This window comes from Abrus precatorius, unplaced genomic scaffold, assembly GCF_003935025.1.
Source record: "Abrus precatorius isolate BTA unplaced genomic scaffold, Abrus_2018 Scaffold7, whole genome shotgun sequence".
In the NCBI taxonomy this organism is placed as follows: domain Eukaryota; kingdom Viridiplantae; phylum Streptophyta; class Magnoliopsida; order Fabales; family Fabaceae; genus Abrus; species Abrus precatorius.
The window spans coordinates 25,945,996-25,970,645 of NW_020874417.1; the positions used below are offsets into that span (position 1 = coordinate 25,945,996).

General features: G+C 29.2%; 2 protein-coding genes across 4 annotated transcripts; one reads left to right on the forward strand and one right to left on the reverse strand.

Moving 5' to 3' along the window:
• Positions 1-2,057: 2,057 nt before the first annotated feature.
• Positions 2,058-5,425, reverse strand: LOC113873420 (heavy metal-associated isoprenylated plant protein 30-like). The gene is made up of 3 exons (XM_027511525.1): positions 5,220-5,425; positions 4,409-4,484; positions 2,058-2,512 (listed from the first exon to the last, which is right to left on the reverse strand). The coding sequence occupies exons 1-3, from the start codon at positions 5,355-5,357 to the stop codon at positions 2,190-2,192; spliced, it is 537 nt and encodes a 178-aa protein (XP_027367326.1). The 5' UTR covers positions 5,358-5,425; the 3' UTR covers positions 2,058-2,189.
• Positions 5,426-11,089: 5,664 nt separating this feature from the next.
• LOC113872044 (putative lysine-specific demethylase JMJ16) lies at positions 11,090-21,563 on the forward strand. 3 transcript variants are annotated; one of them, XM_027509243.1, is made up of 14 exons: positions 11,090-11,393; positions 12,109-12,252; positions 12,338-12,702; positions 12,827-12,898; positions 13,353-13,430; positions 13,553-14,065; positions 14,183-14,407; positions 15,242-15,403; positions 15,676-16,044; positions 17,857-18,601; positions 18,722-19,243; positions 19,348-19,451; positions 20,055-20,252; positions 20,797-21,563. In XM_027509243.1, exons 3-14 carry the CDS (start codon positions 12,385-12,387, stop codon positions 21,103-21,105), a joined length of 3,615 nt encoding a protein of 1,204 aa, XP_027365044.1. In that variant the 5' UTR covers positions 11,090-11,393; positions 12,109-12,252; positions 12,338-12,384; the 3' UTR covers positions 21,106-21,563. The 3 variants fall into 3 exon arrangements, with proteins under 3 accessions (XP_027365044.1, XP_027365042.1, XP_027365043.1); XM_027509241.1 differs by having other exon boundaries at positions 17,857-19,243; positions 20,797-21,257; XM_027509242.1 differs by having other exon boundaries at positions 11,150-11,200; positions 17,857-19,243; positions 20,797-21,257.
• Positions 21,564-24,650: the final 3,087 nt, after the last annotated feature.

Here is a 24,650-nt window from a genome sequence, read left to right on the forward strand (position 1 = left end):
TTAAACTTGTTTATTTAAAATATATCTTGATCCTATTTTTTAATCTGACTCTTACGTGCAAAAAATACAATTTGATCCTTAAATGAAATTAAGAAAAAGAAAAGAACACCATTCCCTTTGTTAATGAAGGTTTTGTCATTAAAGTGAATTTTGCGTGGCTAACACTTCTTTTCGTATAACTTGTAACGTTGACATTAGATTTTTTTCGTGTGACTTGTCACAACGTTGACATGGCTTTACACGTTTCAGAGAAAACCAACTTCACATCTTGCTAATTTTTTTTCATTTTTTATTAATATTTTGTTACAAGAAAAAGTTGATAACACATTTTTTAACATATTTTTTAACACATTTTTATTATTAACTTAGAGAAAAATATTGTTACATGAGTCTCATTGTTTCTCATTATTAAATTAATATTTTTTTCAATTGTTTTAATTTTTAATAAACTTTAATCAATAATAAAAAAAAATATTATTATCATTTCTCTTCTTTAATTATTTTTATCTTTATTACCACAGATGCTATCTTCCTTATCTTTGCACCTCTTTATCTTCCACCACTAATTTATTTAACTTGCTGTTTTTCACCTGTATTCTCAAACAACATCAAATTTCACCCGTAGCCATCTTAATCCAAGCAATTGTGTCAACTAAATAAATAAAATCATCGTTAATAAACGTTAATTTCATCTCCATGGTTTACTCTTTTTTACTAATAATTATATGCCACAGAACCTTAACCTCAAGACCATTCTGAACTTACCTTTAATCTATAAAAACGAAGAACAAATATCACTGTAATAGAATAAATTACTAAGTCGTGTTCATTGATCAATCTAAGTTATTCACTACGGATTATAATCAAGTAAAGTCATGGATCACATTTGTTGTTGCCTCCTCCCCTAACCTCCATATTTTTTTGCTATAATAAGTGATGCACCAAAATCACATAGACAACCATGACCTAGCCCACTGAAACGTAACTTCATGATCTTTGACTCTTTCCTTGGCCCCTCTTCTCCTTTCAATTGAGAGGTTATAATAGTTGTCATTTATATAAATTAATGTCTTATTTTTTGCATTACCAATTAAAATTACTTATATATTGATTATATTTAATTTGGTCCTTTTGTTTTCAATATTGAGATTTATTTTATTATAATTAGATATTGGAGGAACTTTATTTTTATCGTATTTAGCTTGTGTTTTATTAATAAAGTTACTCTTCGTGATTTTGTTGATAAGGTTGTTTATTAAAGTCATTAATAATTTTTTGATGAACAAGTTTTATCTAAATGTATCATCTTTAACGTACATTTTTTTTATATAAGAATCAATGTTTAATGTAGCTACAGTGACAACAATTGATACAAACCCAACAATAACAGTGAAAATTCACAAAAATACTAAGTGTAGAGGTCTTTTAGAGATACAGAAGACTAATAAGATGATGGCTGAGCAATTTAGGGAGAATATTCATAGAATTGTGCTAGCTAACTTACATGTCATGTGATCCAATATTTCAATACACCTCATTCGTGTAACTATTACAGAACTTTTATCATCCATGCCAAACTTCTACTCACCTTGTTATAGTGGGTAACGAAAAAGACTGTTGTCTATTAATTTATTTGTTATTACTTTTGTAAATAATTTTTTTTTATCATACATGCCAAATTTACTTTTTTATTATAAATAAACGAATTAATTTCAAATGTTTTTAAATTTATCCACTATAATGTTATAAATTTAAATCATTGTTCTTAATAAAATATCACTATTTACTTTATTTTTGTGTCGTCACGTATCTTTCTCGTTATCTAACACATGTTTCATTAATATTTATTTATAATTAAAAAAATTTACTTTAATTTGTTATACAATAAAATAGTGTTTTTCTTAATTATTTTAAGGTTTTACTAACTAATAGCCTTAAAATACTTGTTAAAAATATATTAAAATCATATTAAGAATCAAATCACATAATAATCTAATAGAATTTTCAACAATTATTTTCCTCTTTTAATCTCAATACTAAATTTTCTTCAAATTCACAAAAGCACAACCCACGTTTAATACATAGAACACACACATATATACATTGCAGTTACTTCAAATTTACATATCATGATGAAAGTCTTCCCAATTAGCAATACACATAATAAATAACAAGGTGTTAAGGTTTAATTACATGACAGAGCAAGCATTGACATTATCATCATTGAACATGTTGCTAACATCGTCATCTCCACGGTGAGAAACATGAAAAGTGCCATGCCTGTCTGGGAGGTTGTAGCCATGTCTATAATAGTTATAGCTTTGTTTGAACTCACTGGTCGTATCTTTGAAGTAATGGTCAGCAGTTGTGAAGTAAAGTGGTGGATTAGGGTAAGGCCAGAATTCTGCTCTCTTCCCTGCCCTTCTCACGGCCTTAAGCACCTTGTTTCGGTCAACATACCCACCAACTGTCACCCTTTCCATCTTTAAGTCAACCTCCACTGAATCAATGCCTATAAAACAACGTAGGAGTATAGTCATTCTTGCATTGTTACCGATCTCATGTTAGAAATTATATCATACGAAATTTAACTTAAAGTAAAACTACCAAATTATGTGGTTTAGAGGAGTATAGTATGAGAAAATTTGTTCATCAATTAACATTCTGCAACATGATAGATACAAATTCATATTGACATGTTGTTTCCTATCATTATACATATTGATTGTACGAATTTATTTTTGATAAAAATTGGTAGTACAAATTTTAGTTGACAAAAAGTGACGAAAATTGTCCACAATAATTAATATCACACCATAGTTTCCCTCAAACCCAGTACGTTTTATCATTTTCTAATTTAATATAACTAATAAAATATCAACATAGTTTTATAACATTTTCTACTTAAATTCCTTTCGTACCATTAAATGTTGTTTGGACAAATGGGGAGTAGACATGTTTGTGTCATCAATGTATAATATATAAGGGTAGGGTTCAGAAAACATTTAAATAATAGAACTCCGCCACTAAACAGCTTCTTATACATTATACATACATATACGGACCATATATGATATGATTTATGTAACGATTCAATTTATTGACATGTGTATCGTGTTTGCTTAAGGAAAAATATCTTAACGCCATGCTTGTATTTAGAAATGTTTTGCTAGTAAAGAACTGCACATATATGTATAGTATATACACGGTTATAAGATTTTGTTTCTTCAGCACTTGAAGGGAAGGGAAGGAGAGCAGCTAGATGGAAGGTTGAACCTTCATTTTCGAATTAAATTTAAGTCTTAACATGTTATATACGCAGCATGTATATATGTAACGATTAAACTCGTCAAAATAAGAATCAGTAGTTGGTTTTTTTAACCTACAAAGTATAAATCACATTTATTGAATGGTTTGTAGACTATTATTTCTATTATGTAGAACAGATAAAAATACATCCAGCTGCACCGTTATTCGTTGTGTTGTAATAGAAATGAGAATAAGTAATCAGAATATTTGGATCAGATTCCAAAAGCAACTCTTCTGTTAGTCTTTTATTCCTATTATTTTCCTTGGTTCCATTTGAGTCACGTACTAGGGTATGTTTCAAACAGGAGTTTTTTTGGTAATAAAATAGAGAATAATTTCTCATTTAAGATAATATTTTTCAATTTAAGAATAAAATGACAGATTATTGTGAAATCTTTAAATTATCTCTAGTTATTTAATTTTATAAATTATATATATATATATATACACACAATTATCTTAATTAATTAATTAAAACATATGGAGTTAAATTTATAAACATCCTTCGTCTAATTCTAAATTTAATTTTTTTTTCATGACTAATGACTTAATATTAGAGTATTCATGAATTTCATTAACTCAATCATTAACTGAATAAATATGATTAATCCAATCCAACTTAATTAAAAATTATTAGGTTGATTTAAGTACAGATTGATTCAAATAAAAAATTCAAATTTAATAAAGTACGAGTTAGATCATGCGTATGTTAAAATTAACCCAACTCAATAAACTAATAATTCGTTATATATGAACCTTTTTCTATTAACTCTACACCATTTTAATTTTTTCTTTATGTTTGAAGTAAATAATTAAAAATTTGTAATTTAATCTTTTAATAAATATTATATATTATTTTAACTCTTTATTTAAATGAATATTAAAATATTAATACTATTTTATATTTTACAATTAATGATTTTTTATTTAATTTTAATAAAGTTGTTATTTGAACAATTAGAATTGAGTCATTTTTAATATTAAAACTCGTTAACCTGACTCATAAATACTCCTACTTAATATCCTTCATCTAAGCTTAGTATTCCTCCGTCGAAGTCATAGCCTTGAAGAAAAAAAAAAGAGGAGAAACAACACATACCTTTGAGTTTGTAAATGGCGTTTTTAACAACTCTCTCGCAGCCTGTGCAGCACATCCTTACTTTCAGCTCAACGGTCTGAAAAGAATAAGTATCAGAGATGTCATTTTTTCATATGAAAGTTTTTTCCTAACTATTTGTCATCCTTCATGTTCTGATTCCTTTTCAAAACCTTCGTAAATTTCAAGCGACGGCTATATGGAAAACAAGGTAGTTTTATTTGTAAAGATGTCGGTATATTTTATTAAATATCTTTTAGTTACAGGTTTATAAATAAAAACTAACTAAAATTTTTTGCCCAGAGGAAAAAATAAGGTATGGGAATAATCTCCCAAAATAAAACCAAATTACAGAATGACAATTTATTCATTATTTTTCTGATTAATTAATGGTGGTTTTCACATATTCTCATATGTATTTAAAAGTCACCTTTTTTCACTCTTCTACTTGGTGCATGTCGAACGAGGTCATTATATTAGCCTGTCACATAACTATTTTTTATTCATGCATTTTTTTTCATTCACTTTTTTCTTTAAACAAAATTAATATGTTGACATAAATGCGCCTCTTTCTCTATTACGTTACACGATTGGAGATTAAATTATATCTTCTCATGCGAACATCTCATAAACATGAATTTTCAGTTCCATGTTAAATATTCCATAATTTATTATGAATTAAATTCAAACTCAATGGAATGAGCTTCCACGAAAGAAAACAAGGATATAAAGCTGATCGAGGGATAACGATTAACGAAACAACTATATAAGAAGAAATATTAACGTAAGAAAACAAATCATAATGAAAGCAGACCTGTAAGGAAAGTGGTCGACCCTTCTTTGGCATCTTGAAGTTCCTATTGACGTTTTTGTGATGATCTTGATAAATAAAACAGCGGTATATAAATGCGAAAACTTCAAATCCTAAAGCTTTCTCTAGCAAGGAAGCCATGGTAGATATAAAGAAGGAAAGAAGAACAACTAAGGAAGAAACCAGCGATGGAATATATTCCTCTGTGCCATTTGCATCTCTTAAATGATAATGTTTTGTAATCAAGCTGAAGTTATATAGTACTACTTTTTCACACATAGGCACAACTATAATGGTACGAAATAGGGTATCAATTCTTTTTTTATGTGCATATGTAGATATTTATATAGCATTTTTCTCAACTAAACCCAATTGATGTTACAACCTTTCAGACAGGAATGGTATCTTGGTAAAAAGGAAACAACAAGTCTCTCGTGGGTTGTGGATGAGCTTGAAGAAAAATTAAAGAAAGCAGAATTTGGATGCAAAGGAGAAATATATTCTAATAATCTCCTTTTTAGACACCATCTTTGAAAATCGTTAAACAATGTGACCTAAATATATCTAGAAGGCTGAACAAAGTTATATTCCCAGAATTCATTAGTTAGTCTTTCAACTATAGCCATATAGTTGTTTCCCATATTTTACAGGAGCTAAGAATAAAAGAATCTTTCTGACCTGTAGGTGTTGTTCTAAATATGACTGGGCATTTAGATTAATATATAGTGGATGCTCTAGAACCACTGATAACGGCATTATTCCCTAATTGGTCATTCATAGCCACAAAAGCATGCATCAATATTTTAGAGATAAAGTCTTGTACCACAGCAGCTCTTGATACATCTAAAATATAATATCGATCGATTAATGCTTTTCTTTTATTGTAGAAATATAATGTATATAGGTCTCTGGTTTAAGTCTGGGCGATATGATTTTAGGTATTTGCCTTTCCTTCTGGTCTTAATTAATATAATTGGTTTTAAATTTGGATAAAGGAAAAAGATTGTGTTAAAGATTGAGTTAACTTGTCTAACTGGCTAGAGCATTCTTATACTCTAAAGTTATCCTTAATAAAATATTAATGTTAAAAAGAAAAAATTTGTTAAATGATAAATAAAATAAAATTTTAATTACACTTTTTATCTTTATATTTATACATATATATAATTTTAATTTTTTAAATTGTAATTTTTTAAATTTTAATTTTTCACATTTAATCTTTCTAACTTTTCAAATGCTTAAATGATATGTTTCACTTCAAAATTTAAATATTTTGTATACTTTTTTCTATATATTTGTATAAATTAATAAGATATTATATTTTCATTATATTTTTATTAATTATTAAATGAAATTTTAGATAAATGAAAACATTTATATGTGTATAATTTAGTTAAGAATGTTATTATTTATACAAACAGAACTTAAATATAATATCTTACTTAATGCCTTTAATGTGCAAGTTGTTGAATTAAAATTTAATTTTAATTTAAAATAATACTAAAAGTATTTAAAGAATGGTATTGGCATTTTATTGAAATAATATTTTAAAAATAATTATATGTATTAAAATATATAATTCTACAATGTACTAATTAGTCTTAAATTTTATAAACTTGTTTGTGATTTTTTATTTTTTTATTTTTGTTTTAAAATTTAATAGTTGTATCTCACTATCTAATTAGACCTAGTCTTAGAATTAAGTGGATCAATCGCTGCAAAGAATTATTAAGTTTAGAGAAAAATTAAAGCCAAATGGCACCTTTGTAGGTAAAATACAAAATGTTTTTATTAGAGCTGTAAAAACGAACAGTTCGACCGGATTCGACCTGATATAGGTAGTAGGCTCAAATGGGTCGGGCTTAATTAGCCTAAGATAAAAATGGACTTATATTTTTACTGCTTAAGCATTACCCTATGTGGGCTACGGGCTTTTGCAAGCTGATCCGACAATTCAAATAATTTTTTTTTTCTTATTTTTGTAACATGTCATTTTTTTTACTGTTTTTATAACAACAAATCATTACTTTTATTACTATTTTTAGTGTTTATAATATATCATGTTAAGCTATTTTTGCAAGAACTTAATAGACCACTCATTTTTTATGTCTAATTTTTATATTATACTATTTATTTATTTATTTAAGTTGTAAAAGGCCATTGGTTTCTTTTTTTTTTAATTGTTTTTGTAGCAGTGCAAAAGTATATAATTTAGACTTGTAATTTTAGGGTTTTGAAACTAAAATATATTCTTTTTCAAACTCCTTAAAACTCAGGGTTTAATCTCAATATATATATATACGGGCTGCCCGAACCCACATGGACCAACTCGGTTAAAGCCCTATTGGGTACCAGGCTTATTCGGATCGGGTCAAAATAGTCTAAAGTAATTTCGAGTCTTATTTTTTAGAGCTCAAACCCATCCATTTAACAGGTTATTTGAGCCCAATTTATCGGCCAGCCCATTTTGACAGCTCTAGTTTTTATAAGATAAATAAGTTAGCTTTTAATTTACTTAATTATTTGACTAAATTAAATTTGATTGGTTAAAAAAAAATCTATTCTAGTAGTGCATAGCAATATTTGAAACACTATAAATTTAACTCCCGACTTATTTTTTCTATTTTATCATATGCTTATTATCTTATTATAATATTCTGTTACACTTTTTAATTTTATAAATCCTTAAACATGCATTATTTCTTTCACACCATTAAAATATTTTTAAATGATAATTATTAAAAATTATTTTTAGTCATAAAATTTTAAGTTAAGGTCAAATAATTAAACATGTCATTTTATATTAATTTATATTTATCAATTAATTCAGTAATTAATTATTTTATCACATATTTTTAATTCAATAAATTAATTTATCAATTTTTAAATTTACAATTAATTGCTTTATTTTTCAACTAATTTATCTATTGAGTCAACTGCACTTGCTCCTAACCATTTTTTTTTTTTTGCAAGCTAGCTGTGTATAGATTTGATTTTTGTTATACATGAGAAGTGGGTAGTTTTTTTTTTTTTTTTTTCCATTAACAAAGAGAATGGCTGAAAAAGTATCGTTTTAGTCCTTAAAATTGTTAATATTTATTGTTTTACTCCTTAATTTATAAATTTTATTTTACTTTTTATATTTTTAAAAAATTCATTTTAAGTATATTTTATTTCATTCTTTATTATCACTTTGTATGAAAAAATTCAAACATATATTTTTTTATAAAATTAATTATTAAAATAAATATTTTATAAAGTTTAAAACTAAAATAATTTACACTGATGTATAATCTAAGGGGAAAAAAATAAATATTTACTTAAAGCATTAATAATAATATGCACCTTGCTTTCCATTCTCCGTTCGTCTTTTTTTATAAAAAATATTTAAAACTTATTTTTGTAATTCTTAATATAAGAGAACATTATATATATATATATATATATATATATATATTTGTCTTTTATAATTTTGAATCCTTTTAATTTTTCAATAATTAATATGATAATAAAGTTTAATTTAAAATAATATATTTAATTTTATAAAATTCAGTACATTAAATAATTTTAATATTTTTTATTAATTTGTGTGATTTAAATTTAAGAAACTATAAATATATGTTAAAAATTACGTTAAATTTATGCAAAATTATAAAAATATATTAATAGTATTTTTAATAAAAAAATTGTTCTAATTTTCAATCCATATTTTATAACATTAGTTATCATTATTTTTTAATTAAAATGATCCTATAAGTTTTTGTTTTGTCAATGTAGTTGCTGTGACGCGTCATGCAAAAGACACTATTTTCACATGAGAAACGTGCGTGAAGAAACTTGCGGGGTCTCGCACTCGTGTCAATGAACAGTGCACTCATCTCAGGATTAACGGGAGCTAGGTGGCTGCGACGGCCCAGCCCACATAGCCCAACAAAAATGTGCAAACACTAGTGAACTTGTTCGTTGAATCACACATTAATGGATATTGATTATTGGTTTGGATAGATTTTAAAAGTTTGAAAATAATAATTATTTATTGAAAATAATAATAAAAATATTAATTATAATAATTTTAAAACTGTCCCTTTAAATTAAAATTAATATTCTATCCTATAATTTCTTAAATGATAATATTATTTCACTCACCACAGAGGATCATCAATGTTACTAATTTGAACATAATCAATTTTTGGTGCTTTATAAAATATTAAAGATCAAATATTATAAATTAGGCTACATTAAGATTTTGTCTTTTACAAAATTATAATATTTTTTAATTAACCTAAAACTGGTAATATAAGTTATTTGACCTATTTAGGTTAACTAATGATTAGTTTTGACGATTTTTAACAGGTTGAGGGAAAAAAAAAAAAACAAATTAAAGTAGATAGTTTTACATTTTGTTGTCGTGGAAGCTTGGCCTGAGTTTGTTGGGTTGTCTCATTTTGTTATAACTAAACTAGTCTTTCACGTTTATTTTTTAAAATAAATCTGTACAATATATTTTTCTAAAATAATTTTCTTGTGATTTTTTTATCCATCTCTTCTAAATATTAAAAAATTTGTTATTTAATCTCGGTAAATATTACAAGTCTCTTGATTTTTATAAGTGTTATGCATTTTTTATTTGATATTTTGAAATAATAAATTAAATAAAACTTTATGATATTTAGAAGAATTAAATAAAATTATTTATAATAAAAAATATTTGAAGTTTAAGAGCATGTTTGTTTTCTATTTTGAAAAGGGTTTTTAGTTTTTAAAAATAAAATATAGTAACTATATTTTATTTTTAAAAACTAAAAACCCTTTTCAAAATAAAAAATAAACATACTCTAAGTTTTCTATCTTCAATCTTTCTCACAAAAACTGTATAAATTTACAAAAGTCTACAATATTTTGACAAATTTGAGGTTTCTTATTTCTATTCTATATTCTAATTATAATACTTTGTTTGTTGTTATATGTCGTTATTATTTCTACTGTTTCTATTATTTATTTTTATTTCTTCCTCCATGAATATCGATCCTTTTTTCTAGAGAGGTGTTTATAATGAAATAAATTTTATTTAAGTTTTAAACTTTTAATAAAGGTTCAATTGTTCTATTAAGTGAATAATTTTATTAATAAAATAATTAAAAATAGTAATTTCTGACTATTAGAAGTTAACTAGATTAATATTGATACATATTTAGATTTTTTATTGATATTTATATTTAATTATTTACAAACTATATTAAAATATAAATATATTATATTATTTTTTAAAAAATCAATATTTTCAGGTGTGTGTATATAAAAAATATTTATAATAATTTAATATTATGTTAATGTTAAATATTATATTTAAAACAATATATATATATATATATATTCAATTTTTTAAATATTACTCTAAATAAATTCCACTTAATTAGTCACATTATTATTATATAAATATTACTCTAAATAATTAAATGATGATTTTTTAATATTTTATATTTTTTTCACTTAAAATTGTTATCAGGCATTTACTTTCAAATGTTTCTAATCTATTATAAATTTTAAATTATTGATTAAATTATGTAAAATTATTTAGTTACTTAACGAAGAATATTATTATAAATGTTGGATTAAAAAATATACAATGAAATAATAATATATAAAAATTATAATCGAATTTTAAATATTTCTTATCATATTAATATATGTATTTATATGTTTAAAATTACAATTAAAAAAAAATTGTACAAATGTTAGTTATTATAAGGATTTGGCTAGAGCTTGACGTGAAGCCGATGCCGGAAAGAGTGAAAAGCCGAAAGTATCCTTGGGCTCAAATACTTGACATTGCACTGTTGTAAGTTTCAATCCCACAAGAATTGACCAAAAAAAAAAAAAACCCAAAAGGAAAAAAAAATATCATCTAGTATAGACATTAATGAAGAGGATTCAGATTTGTCTATGTTGCTTCCTCAATCGTCTTCTTCCTCCATCTTGTTAGGGTTTGTAGAGCTATCATTTTGTCTTCAATTCTTCACGCTCATCCTTCTTACCACCGGCCATCGATAGGACTTTGAAATTTTCTTTTATTTTTGACCGATATTCCACTGTATTAACCCAATTTTTCCGTGTATCCAACCTTACAATAGAAAATCGCAATTCCTCCACGATTTCCTTTAGTTATCTCCTGATAGGGTATGATTTTTTTTTCCTTGTTATGATTGTAACTAATCACTGCAAAATTGTTTGATTATAGTAAAATTGACTTATTTTTTATTAATATTTATTTAATATTTATTTATGTTTTTTCCTTTTTTTCTCGGCTTATCAATTCTAAATAATATTATTGTAGTGAGTTTATAATGATGTTTGCTTTGCTCTATGCATCTATATTGTTAGGCACATGCAGATAATGGTAACTACAGTTTATGAAGATCCTTTCTACAAATTCTACTGGATCTTTTAGGTTATCTTTGGGTTTCAGTGATTGCTGAATTCTTTTAATTTTTTATCCCATGATCTGGCTGTTAAAATGTAATGAACTAGGGATTTAGTCCTGAGACAGGGGGAAGAGAAATATTTAAAGAGAGATAAATGGGAAAGGGACAAAGAATGTTGGTCATCACGTGCATTTAGATGATGTATTCTCCTACATTAATCTTGGTCTTTCATTTGTCAATTAGTCCTATTTGATTAAACAATAACATGTTGAAATTTCAATATGCCTTTGCTATCAGATCTGCCATTGTGTTGGACGAATGCCAATAGCCTTACTGAAATAGTTATAATCTTAGTCTGGCAAGAGTATGGATACTGGATAGCAATTTTATCTAAATTGAAAAAAGAAGTATGAATATCAAAGATACCTATCTGAGCTGTCTCTCTCTGTGTTTATTGTGACATATTTCAGATTGATACTCTCCGGCAATTTGTGAAGTTACAGCAACATTGAATTAGCTTCTATTGATGTGATTTCTAGCTTTAATATGCAGTGGAAGTTCAGAGAACCAACAAACTCAACATCTTTCACTTCATAAGTATACTTCCTATCCAAGTAAGTTTATTAAAACCTAGATTAGATGCTTTTTTGTGTCTGTCTTGTCAGTGTAGATTATATGCTGACTTCTTAACTTGTGTAGGGAAGACAAGTCAGAGGCATTATACCTGTTGCCTTTTGCATGACGTTATGATGGGGACAGAGCTTATGAGAATATGTGTTAAAGAAGATAATGATGATTTTCCATCAGTTCCACCAGGTTTTGAGTCATATACATCTTTCTCACTGAAGAGGGTAGAAGACAATGAAAACCAAAATGATAAAAATATGACCAGTTGTTCAGCCTCAACAAGTGCTTCTGAATCACAATCAACTAAGGTGGAAAATGATGTTCAAGTTCATGATACTGCAAAGGTTCCTAGATCCCTACGACGAAGACCCTGGATTAACTATGGACAATATGAGAACAGTTCTGATGACGACTCTGACCGTGAGCGGCTTGATCAAGTCAGTCTTGTGTTTGTTAAATTTTTGTTTTGGATGTCTTGATTCTTAATGTTTTGCATGAATTTTCCTAAATACAAGAGCATACAGAATTCTGGTTAGTGTCTTACATATAATGTCAATGCAGAATTTTGTCTCAAGATCTTGTCTTCCTAAGGGTGTCATCCGTGGATGTCCAGATTGCAGTAATTGTCAAAAGGTCTATTTATAAAGTTTACATGCTTTACTTCTGTCGGAATTATTATTGGCTTCATTATTAATGAATCAACTCTGATGTTTCATATCCACTTTCTCCTCTGTTATTGTTATTTCTTTTTCTATTGTTATTATGTTAATATAGAATACATTAATAATCATGTTTTTTATTTTGAAAAATGAAGAACTTGTTATGAAAAAAGAGAAAAGTACAAATGCAGTAGGATGCTGATATAGTAATAATGACATTTGCATTACCAAGTTTTATGAATTAAGATGTTCCCTTATTGATTGTTTAAACAGAAGTAGTTGGTACTGATTATTGTAATAAGAACATTGGACTTGAATGGGTAATTTTTCCATATATTGTAGAGGTTGCTTTATCATAAAAGTTAAAATAGCTGTTATTGGGAATTCTTCTTGCATAATTAGTAATTGACAATTGAAGTCTTTGACAGGTTGTTGCTAGATGGCGACCAGAAGATGCTTGTAGGCCAAATCTTGAGGATGCTCCTGTTTTCTATCCTACTGAAGAGGTCTTGTGCAGTTCTTGTGGCACATTTGAATTCACTTCTGTTCCTGCCACTGATCTGTTTGCTTCTATAAATTAGTTTTATTGTTGAATCAGGTCTTTGACTTGTCCATAATATTTTTCCAGGAGTTTCAAGATACTTTAAAATATATATCAAGCATTCGCACGAGGGCTGAACCATATGGAATTTGTCGCATTGTTCCGCCATCTTCCTGGAAACCCCCTTGTCCTCTCAAGGAAAAAAGCATATGGGAGGGTTCTAAATTTGCTACACGTGTTCAGAGGATTGACAAACTTCAGAATCGTGATTCAGGGAGAAAGATGTCAAGGATTCAAAGTAATATGAAGAGGAAAAGGAGAAGATGCACAAGAATGGGGGTGGATAATGGCACTAGAATGGGACCTAGTGCTGGATTTTGTGAAACTGAAAGGTTTGGGTTTGAACCTGGTCCAGAATTTACCTTGGAAACATTTCAGAAATATGCAAATGATTTTAAGGGAAAATACTTCAGAAAAAATGAGAGTGTAGCTCATTTGGGTGTGAATACAACAATTTTAAATGATACCACAGAGCCTTCTGTGGAAAAAATTGAAGGTGAATATTGGCGGATGGTTGAGAGTCCTACTGAAGAAATTGAGGTCACTTTCCAAGTTTCCATATAATCTCAATACTTTGCTACTTCATGAAAACATTGCCTTTTCATTGCCCTTTGTACATGCTGCTTCGCTTACATGTCATTTTCTTTGTACATCCAGGTGCTTTATGGAGCTGATCTGGAAACTGGGGTTTTTGGGAGTGGTTTCCCCAATAAGTCTTGTCAAGTTGGTTGTGCTTCACAAGAACAGTACATAACATCTGGCTGGAATTTAAATAACTTTGCAAGGCTACCTGGATCTCTGCTCTCCTATGAAAGCAGTGATATATCTGGCGTTCTAGTGCCATGGTTGTATATAGGAATGTGCTTTTCCTCCTTTTGTTGGGTAAGGACTACAGATTTCCATAATTTTCTTGCATGAATTTCATGAATTCTTCACACAATTTTTGTTTATTACCATTACGATTATATGGATCAAGGTAGTCAAAATTGAGATTTTACATAGGATTGGAAAGGAGGTCAAGGATCGTAAATCGTAGGATCATAAAACGACTCGTAAGATCCTACAAAATTCTTAATATATATGTATGCGCACACACACAAATTCATAAATAAGAGAAAAAACTTTTAAAACTTTTTAAAAACGTAAAAATAAAAACCATAGGCTCATACATATTTCTTAAAACTAGTAGCAACCATAGACAGAATCAAGAGAGAGAGCAGAGCAAAGAATGGCAGCAGCATCACACAGTAGCAGGACAAAACAAGTCCTAGGTTGCAGATCACAGCCAAGCATAGACCAGAATGGGATTTTGGGTGTTGATATCTGAAGGGAATGAGTGGGTGAGCAGTGGGTAAGAGAACCGAAGCAGTAAGCGGCAGAGACAGGGTGTTTTTGTGTGTGCTTTTAGGGTCTTGATTTGATCCAATTCAATTTTAGGCTTCAGGTGTTTGTTTAACATGCTGTTCGAGGGGGAGGAGGTGGGGGAAGGGGATTTAAAGGTGTTTATTTGTGTACTGGTATAGTTGACATCTTTTTGCCTTGATTTGTTTGGTAGACCACAACCTCAAAACTATTTGTTGTGTGTTGAGTGGCAGTTTGTTGAAGTTCTCTGTGAGCATGTGTTTATGTGTGAGAGTGAGTGCTTAGCTTGTATCTTTAGTTGTTATAAGTTATAACTTCTTTATATTTTTCTTTATGGTTTAATTGTGGGTGCAGCATGTGGAAGATCACCATTTATATTCATTAAATTACATGCATTGGGGAGCTCCAAAATTGTGGTATGGTGTCCCTGGAAAGGATGCCTGCAAATTAGAAGAGGCCATGAGAAAGCATTTACCAGAACTTTTTGAAGAACAACCTGACTTGCTTCATAAGTTGGTGAGTAAAAGTTTTTATACCACTGCACAAATCAGATTTGATCATCCTGTTTGTTTTGTCTAGTAGAGAGTGGTAACAAACAAAATTAAATTATTTTTGCATTCTCATTGTGAGGGGTGAAGTTCCATCTTCCATATTTTACCTCTCTTCATTCATCTACCTGTCCATATTTTTATTGTTGAGCACAGATAAAATGTTTATGTTGGGTGATCATGTTTATTTATTTGGACATGTATTATCCAATGTATGAATTTTTTAACTTTTGGTTGCAGGTCACTCAGCTTTCTCCTTCTATCCTGAGGTCTAAAGGAGTACCAGTTTATAGGTGTGTTCAAAACCCTGGGGACTTTGTTCTGACATTTCCTCGAGCCTACCACTCTGGATTCAATTGTGGTTTCAACTGTGCTGAGGCTGTTAATGTTGCTCCTGTTGACTGGTTGCCCCATGGGCATATTGCAATAGCGCTATACCAGGAGCAGGGGCGCAAGACTTCTATATCTCATGATAAGCTGTTACTTGGGGCTGCAAGGGAAGCAGTACGAGCCCAATGGGAGCTTAATTTGCTAAAGAAGAATACCTCAGATAATCTACGATGGAAGGATGTCTGTGGAAAGGATGGCCTTTTGGCAAAAGCACTCAAGGTAAAGTCTGCTTCTCCATATAATGCAGTGCGAAGGCATAATAGTTATGATTTTGAATTTATGACATTGACTAAGTTCAATGGCGTTTTGTGATTTATATAACTGATCTCACCTAGTGGGATATGGTTTTGCTAGTGGTGTTGTTACTTTATAACATGACATTATAAGGGAGTTGCAGGTTAGATAGTTTTGTCTGAGCCACCATATAAGGCATATTATCTAGTTTAGGAATTTCCACCCTATTATTGAATTTAATGGTGATGAATTGAGTGCTTTTGGATATTTTCAGTCAGTTCATCCTGTTGTGCTATGTCACCTTGTCTTCTGTATTATATTAGTTAATTAATGAGAGTTAGAGTTAGATTGAATTTAGAAATTCTTTGATGAAGGTTTATTGTTGGAACTATGGAGATATTTACATATAGGTGAACAAGGGTTTTTCAGCAAAAGTAGAATAAACACAAAAGGAGAAGGCATAAATTTTATGATTCCTATTCCTCATTGACCAGTTATCCTGAAACTTTTGGTTATTAGGTGAAGGCTCATCCCTTTACTCAAGAGCCCTTAGGCTCAACATGTAAACAATGCACTGGCCTGCTTTCATTATACTAAAATTCAACTTTAATTTAGAAAAATGGGGTCACCAAGGATTCAGTCCTGAGTCTCCTGACCACTTGGTTAGAGTTGCCCTTATGTTATGGAGGAGTAACTATCATATCATAAGAACTTAAGCCTTCAAGTGAGGGCTTACCATCTACAGTTGTCAAGGACTACTCTTCTAAATGCTTAAGCTCTTGGGGAGAATATTTTTTCTTTACTCTCCAATATTCCTTTCATGCAACAGCCCTTTTGGCTTGAAGTCTGGATAATGCTGGCTGTTTAGCTTGTGCTAATATTCAACTTTATTGTAAATATGGAGGTGGAAAGAATCAAACTTCTAGCCATTTTGTCAATTGTCATAGAGGTTTTGGTACCATTTAAAAGATCATGTCTTCTAAAAGCTGAAGTTGCTAGGTGGAGGCCAAAGAATGGTTTATATCTCTAGAAGTAATTGTTTTTAAAGAAATTTAATTTATAACTTGCAATATATTCAGGAATCAGGATTTTATTGCAAAATGTTCACTAGGCACTAATAAGGAATGGACCTGGAATGAAGGGAATTATTTGGACACCTAGTGTATATCCTTTGAGATTTTGTTTTTCTTTTCTTTAGGCCTCTTGAATATTTTATTGTATCTGAAGCTGAACTAATTTGTGGTATCATTTCTTTCCTATATCATCATGTCCATATGAAAACTATGTGATGCTGGTCGGCATGCACTTTTTACTGGTTATTTAGAGGCCACGGCCTGTGTCGGTCATTGTCCCTTATTATTTTTGCTTGTCTTTCATTGGATGTAACAAATCCCTGGCTAATATCAAAGTGATCCTTTCGTTTACTGGATGACGCCTAACTTAATCATGGCAACAGATTCTAATTCCCCAATATTGTAACTAAACTATGGAGATTTTATTCTATTTGCTGAATATTTGAGGATCTCATTTTAATATAAAACTTGGGGGAGAGCAATATTATGTGTCAATTACTATTTCAAAGTAATTGAAATTGATCCTTCTGATTAATAAGTGACCCTCCACCCCCACCCTGCTAAGAAAAATAGAAGCTTCAAGTATTAATCAAGATTGCATGCGGAACAAAGATATGTGAATTTGCTTTGTAAATCCAAATTCTATGAAGATTCATCACTAATTCCTTTTATTGAATTTTAATTTTAATCTCTCTTCATGTTTTTGTTATGTTTTCCTCTCTAGACACGTGTTGAGATGGAGCGAGCAAGAAGGGAATTTTTCTGCAGTTCTTCACAGTCATTAAAAATGGAGAGTAGTTTTGATGCTACAAATGAAAGGGAATGCAACATTTGCTTTTTTGATTTACACCTATCTGCAGCTGGTTGTCGCTGTTCCCCTGATAGATATGCTTGCTTGGATCATGCAAAGCACTTTTGTTCATGCTCTTGGGATTCCAGATTTTTCCTCTTCCGTTATGATATTAGCGAACTAAGTATTCTTGTTGAGGCCTTGGAAGGAAAATTAAGTGCAATATACAGATGGGCAAAATCAGATCTTGGGCTGGCACTCTCTGCTTATGTCTCAGCAGACAAGGAAACAATACTAAAGGAATTGAAATTGCATTCATCCAATTTGTCTCATTCTTCCAGGGCTACTGTGCATAAAGAGATGGCTTTGCATCCATCAAATAAATTTATTGACGATTCTCAATTGATTGATGTACCAATAGAGAATCAAGCAAATTCAGTAAATAGCAAAGATCAGAGTTATTTTCAACAGAGGAAATCAACTGAAGCTACTTCATCTTTGAGTTCCATTAAGGAGTTGACATTAAAAAGCTCAAAACCTACATGTGAGATGGCTACGCATAAGATCTGTGTCAAAGAAGAACCCGTTATTTGCAGATCAAAGCTAAGAACCTCTAGTTGTCAACTGTCTCAAGAGGATTCATCATATGCTTTATCTCTGCCCCTCTCTCAACATGGAGGTGAGAAAAATTCACTTTACAGGCATAATAACAATATTATACTTCTTAGTGATGATGAAGATGATGAAAAGAAGTTGTCAGATTCAAATAGAAAGAAGGAATTTTCTTCTATGCTTGCAGGTTCTAGAGATAAAGCAAACTCATGTAACAACCAAGACAAGGGTGCTATTACATTGGCCCATGAAAATATGAGTTCTGATTCAACTCAGCTTTTGCATGTGAAACAAGAATGTCATGAACACAGGGGACCAGTTCTAGCTTCTACCCCAGTAGATCTTTCTTGTCGTATAGGTCTTACCAGTGCGGAATCAGCTAGAAACACTCCAGCTTCTTCAACAGTGGAGACCAATGATCATTGCTTGGAAAGTTTAGACATTTGTCCTCTGAACCCACAACATTCTGGAACTATCAAGGCTAGGAATGAGGATAGTCATGAAAAGTTTGGAGGATGTGCTCCTAATGTAGCAGATAATGCAAAAGCCCTTAATGGGAACCTTTCTTGCAGTCCAAACAATTACCGCCAGAAAGGTCCTCGCATTGCAAAGGTTGTTCGGCGTATCAACTGCAATGTTGAACCATTAGAATTTGGAGTGGTGCTTTCTGGAAAGTCATGGTGCAGTAGTCAGGCTATATTTCCAAAGGGTATGTATAGTTGTATACTCGGTCTATTATGGATTACAGCTTCTATGACAGTGTTTAATTGAATATATGCTGTGTATTTATGCAAATTAAATTAATTGATGCAGGATTTAGAAGCCGTGTTAGATACATAAATGTCTTAGATCCATCTAGCATGTGTTACTATATTTCAGAAATTCTTGATGCTGGACGTGGTTGGCCTCTATTTATGGTACTTTCACCTTATTTTCAATCGCATATTTTTGTCATGCAATTAGCCTCATATTATTATGTATTTCTTGTTATTATGTGTGGGAAGGTCTTGCATATTTCTGATGTAAATTTGTTGATATACTTGGAATTTAAATCCTTTTGTTGCTAATATTTTACTGAGTTTTGCCCCTCATTGTATGGGAAAATGTTCGGTGGAAGATTCCTGGGCTCCTCCGCTTTGCACTGCAATACTCTACTGTAGGTTTTAGGCAAATTTTTGTTTTTCAGAAGTTATTCACTTTAAGATCTATTGTTGTAGAGAATCTATTGTCCTCTTTTTATAAGCCCTTTCACAATGGGCTATTCTAACATCTAATTTTAAAAAAATGGAGTCTTGGAGAAAATGAAAACAGGCTGTCTTGGTCTGGTGTAATCCTCATTAGGAGCAGTCATGTGTTTAATCTGTTGAGTAACTTCCTTATTTGGTCGGATCAAAATTGAGGTTTTAAGATTTTTTAGGTATTGGATGCTTTTAGTTGAGAAATACTTTGGGCTTTGAAGTGGACTGCTGTAATTCAATTGGCTGGAATTGGAATAACTATAATCTTGTTTTTCCCTTCAGGTTTCCCTGGAAAATTGTTCAAGCGAGGTCTTCATTCATATGTCAGCTGCAAGATGCTGGGAACTTGTGAGAGAGAGAGTGAATCAAGAGATCACAAAGCACCATAAGATGGGAAGAAAGGGTCTTCCTCCTTTACAGCCTCCTGGCAGCCTTGATGGCTTTGAAATGTTTGGGTTTTCTTCACCAGCAATAGTGCAGGTAATTTTACCAATCAAAATTAATTCTACTATTTAACTTCCATAGGGCTCCATTAGTGTATGACATGGGCTGAAATGAACTTCTATTCCACTTCTTGATGTAACAGCAATTTGGGATCAAATTATTCCCTTTTAAGTTAACATCGGTGTCAGGGAAACAATGATAAACATTTGCATTAAAATGCAACAAAGCATTTTTTAACCCTTTTATTTATTTATTGAAAATGATGACGGGAAACACAAAAACCAAACATGCCCTTATCTAGTCTCTTTAAGTATGTGGGATTTTGGGCGTGTGTCTAGTCTACTCTATCCTCAATTTTTTCTTTTTAATATTTCAGCTTCCTTGGTGAAGTTAAACAACATGAAGATCATGTTCAATCTTGTCACTTTGTTTTACATCCGGATTCTAAACAAATACTAATTTTCTTTTTAATGAAATAATGATTTTTCATATAAATTGTTAGTATTTGTATTGTTCTTGATTTTCTTTCCGAGCATAGATTCAATTCAAGGTCTCATCATGTTTCCGCTTTCTTTACCAGGCTATTGAGGCACTTGATTGTAGTCGAGTATGTAATGAATATTGGGACTCCCGTCCCTATTCCCGTCCTCAAGGGCAGATTTCACAAGCTTGCCACACCAATGTAAATGGTGGAAATGGTCAAGGGATTCACATGAATCAGCACATACCCGTTGGAGCTGTTGAAGTACTGAGGAGCCTATTCAAAAAGGTCAATGGAGAAGAATTGAACTTACTGTACAGCATTCTTAGTGACAATAAGCCAGCGGCTGACCGTATCCTAATTGCGAAACTTATCAATGAAGAGATTCACAAATCACAACCGCCCTAGGTAATTCATTATTTGGACGGGGAATTGTTCATACGCCTAACCTTTTCCTGACATGTAAATTGTAGTTCCTTCGAGGTTGCGCATGCAATTTCATGCAACCTTAATCTGTGTTTTTTCCCCCCACCTGAATGGAGGTTATAGAGAAAGAAAAAGGAGAAAAAAGGAAATAAAATTAGAAAAAGGGAGAGAAAAAAAGAGAGCCCATTTCCCTTTAAAATTTTGCTTATTTCAAGTGTCAGCTGGGATGGAAAGTTATCAAGTGTCACTTAGGCTGTCTCATCTGAAACTCTGAAAGGCGAGGTTGCCGGCCTTTGTTGATTTCGGTTCATATATGTTGTACACATAGTTTGAAACAACAATTAGGGTTATGTTTAGATTTGATTAATTATTTTAGAAAATAGCTTTTTACTCAAATTAAGCTGTTTTCTCCAAAAGTAAATATGTTCGGGTTTTATAAGCATGAAATTTTTTATTTTTTTTCCAAACCAAATAGTTTTATGGCTTCTGAAAGCACAAAACGTAGTTGCTTATTGCCTTTAGAAGATTTCAAAAACTTTATGGGGGAGTTGACCAAAACAACAAAGAAGTTTCATGGGGTATCTTTTTTATCCTCAAACAAATAATTGTTGTCTTACAGTCAACTGGATTTTGTCTTACAGTCGATTATGAATTAACATGCAAATATTAATTTTTGATAATTAAAAGCTATTTTAGAAGATTAGACATATATTAGTTTTTCAGCCTTTATAAAATCGATGAATTTTGTATTTGGTTCCTCTGAAATCATTTTTTAGCTTCTCATCCTCATTTTTGAAAATAACATTTTGGTTCCTGGTAAAAATTGGCTGCTATTAAACGCTATGTAGAATGGCTAACGGCTATTTTTAAGTCTATTCAACATTGCATGTAACAAGAGCATATGTATAATAAATGTTATAAAATTTAATGTATTTTTATATTATTAAATACTTTGTTTTTTAATAAAAAAATATTTATGATTGTTATTTTTATCATGTGTAATATTATATAGATTAAAAAATTGATTTATTAATGTTGCTTTTTATTTATTCTAGCTAATGAAATTTAGAAAACCCTAATCCTCCTTGAATACAGGCCAATTCTTTGCGGCCATCTCTTCCAACTTCATGCTCAGATGGTAGTCTTTCAAAAACGTACTTCCATATACAAGAATGTTCAACCAATCAAAATAGCATTTCAAAAGATAACTCTCTGAATATGAGAGTTTTTCTTTTGAAGTACAGTGTTACAAATATTTGGAAAATAAAAATAATGCTAAGTGCCTTCGTAAGGGTTAAATTACTAATTTAGTCAATAAAAAAAATATAATTTATGAAGTTTATCTGTACATATTATGTTTTTTTACTTCACTTAATCTATAAAAAATGATTAATTATAAATAAATAGATTACATTCACTAACTCACAAAAATATTGGTTTGGAATATCTACTTCAAATTCATGCTAATATTTAAGAAAAAAAAAGAAGTTATAAAATTGAATAGTTTTTCAATAATTTCATTCTCAGAAAGAAAATAATGTTAAAAAAAAAATACATTGCTAATATAGTAAAACATACTGTAATTTTTACACTGGCAATGTATTTTAGTTAAATTTGTGTTTTTATTTTATTCTTTTCGTAAATATGATTATTTTAATAAATTATTGTTGTTGTTATCATCAAAATAAGGATTATCCATATAAAATTGAAATACTCAACACTTTTTTATTCATATCTTGTACGAATCTCAGATTCATAAAATAATGTTATTTAAGAATAATAATATTTTCAAATTAAATATTATAAATATAATAGTTCAAAATAATGAATTTACTGAATTCATGTGTATATTTTCACCATCAATTCAATTTTGATTTATTAAAGTGAGAATTATTTTAAGTTATTATTTAATTATCAGTATGGAAAAAATTTAACTCTAAAGCATTTGATAACATAGTTATTAAATGATATAAAAGAATATATTAATAATGGATACAAATTAATTTTTATATTGACAATTAACTAATATTAAATTTTCAAAAAATTTATCATGTATGAAAATTATAAATATTAATTTAATTTTTTTATTAAAAACTGTTAGAAATGATGAAACTATATATTTTAAGGAGAAAAAAAATACAAAATAAACTCTATTTCTGAAAAATAAGGACTTTATGTTAATATATAAAAGCGTAAAGATTACATCGTTTAAATACTTTTTAATATGTATAGAAAATATTAAAAATTTCTAATAAATACTGTGTCACGTCAAAAGAAAATAAAATAAAAAACCAGGCAATATCTATTTTAAATATGAACATTAAAATATCAAAAGCTGACTTGACTTGTAAAAATAAATGTCTCCAGTAAGGATAACCTTGTCTGTTTATCAACGGATTTTTTAAGCTACGCGCCGCTTAATATAAAAGTGTAATTGTCATTAACGTATGTGAAGTAACATTACTTGTTAATTTATATCTCTTGTTCAAAATAATAATTATGAATGCTTTTTGAATATATATATATATATAATGAAGAAAAATTAGTATCAAAATAAGAATGATAAACAATAGTGTCAATAAATGTATAAATTTGATATAGCCAAAGAGTGTTGGTGCTTGTGTAAGTGTGTATCACAAAATAAACATGAATTAAATAAGAATGATAACTTTATTTTTGTTTCATTTTAAAATTGTTCTTTCTTTCTTGTTTCTTCTTCTTTGTCTTTGTTATCAAAGTAACAATTTTCAACTATTATCATCGAAAAATCATTGTGTCATTGACGCCATTTTATTCCATTTTAGAGACGATAAAAATATTGCCTCCATAAAAAAAAAAAAAGATATTAATATATTTTATTTTGAAATTATGTAGAGGATTAAACAAAATAAAATACAAAAACTAGAGTTACAAAAACACTATTTTTACCTGTTATTAAATATCCTTTTGACTATTATTAGAGTTGCAGTGCCTAACTGCCTATCATTCAAATGTAGCATTCTAAAATAAACTTTTATGGGTGCATTAGAATAAATATTTATTTAAGTAATATGACTTATGTCATTTATTAAGATAAGTTAAAAAATAATTTAATTTATTAATAAATTATACTAAGAAGTTTATCAAAATAAACTAAAAATAATTTGAGAATACAAGTTATTTTTTATAAGCTATTGATAAATTATTTCAAATAAGTTTTATAAGCTATTGATAAACTAAGAATATTTGTTTATTATGTCATTTTTTACTTTTAAATTCAATATTTTTTAGTTCAAAAATTAATATTTAATTTAATCTTATGTAATATAATAAAATATTTATTATTTAATATAGTAAACATATTTGAGTTTTTACTATTTAAAAAATTATTAATTAATAATATTGGGGCAATATAATGCACGAAACTCACTAAATTTATAAAATTAGATATTAAATAACTTGCCACGTTATTTCCGTATAAAAATAGAAAAAACATATGAAAAGCCGACTTGACTTAAAAAATAAAAAATAAAAAGAAAGCCGTAGGA

Bases quoted from the DNA above. Each gene is read 5' to 3' on its own strand.
- LOC113873420 (XM_027511525.1), bottom strand. From the start codon at position 5,357: ATGGCTTCCTTGCTAGAGAAAGCTTTAGGATTTGAAGTTTTCGCATTT. The intron at 4,485-5,219 runs GTCTGCTTTCAT...TATTCTTTTCAG, and splicing joins GTCGACCACTTTCCTTACAG to ACCGTTGAGCTGAAAGTAAG. The intron at 2,513-4,408 runs GTATGTGTTGTT...GTTGTTTTATAG, and splicing joins CGCCATTTACAAACTCAAAG to GCATTGATTCAGTGGAGGTT.
- LOC113872044 (XM_027509241.1), top strand. From the start codon at position 12,385: ATGATGGGGACAGAGCTTATGAGAATATGTGTTAAAGAAGATAATGAT. The intron at 12,899-13,352 runs GTCTATTTATAA...AGTCTTTGACAG, and splicing joins ATTGCAGTAATTGTCAAAAG to GTTGTTGCTAGATGGCGACC. The intron at 15,404-15,675 runs GTGAGTAAAAGT...TTTTGGTTGCAG, and splicing joins CTGACTTGCTTCATAAGTTG to GTCACTCAGCTTTCTCCTTC.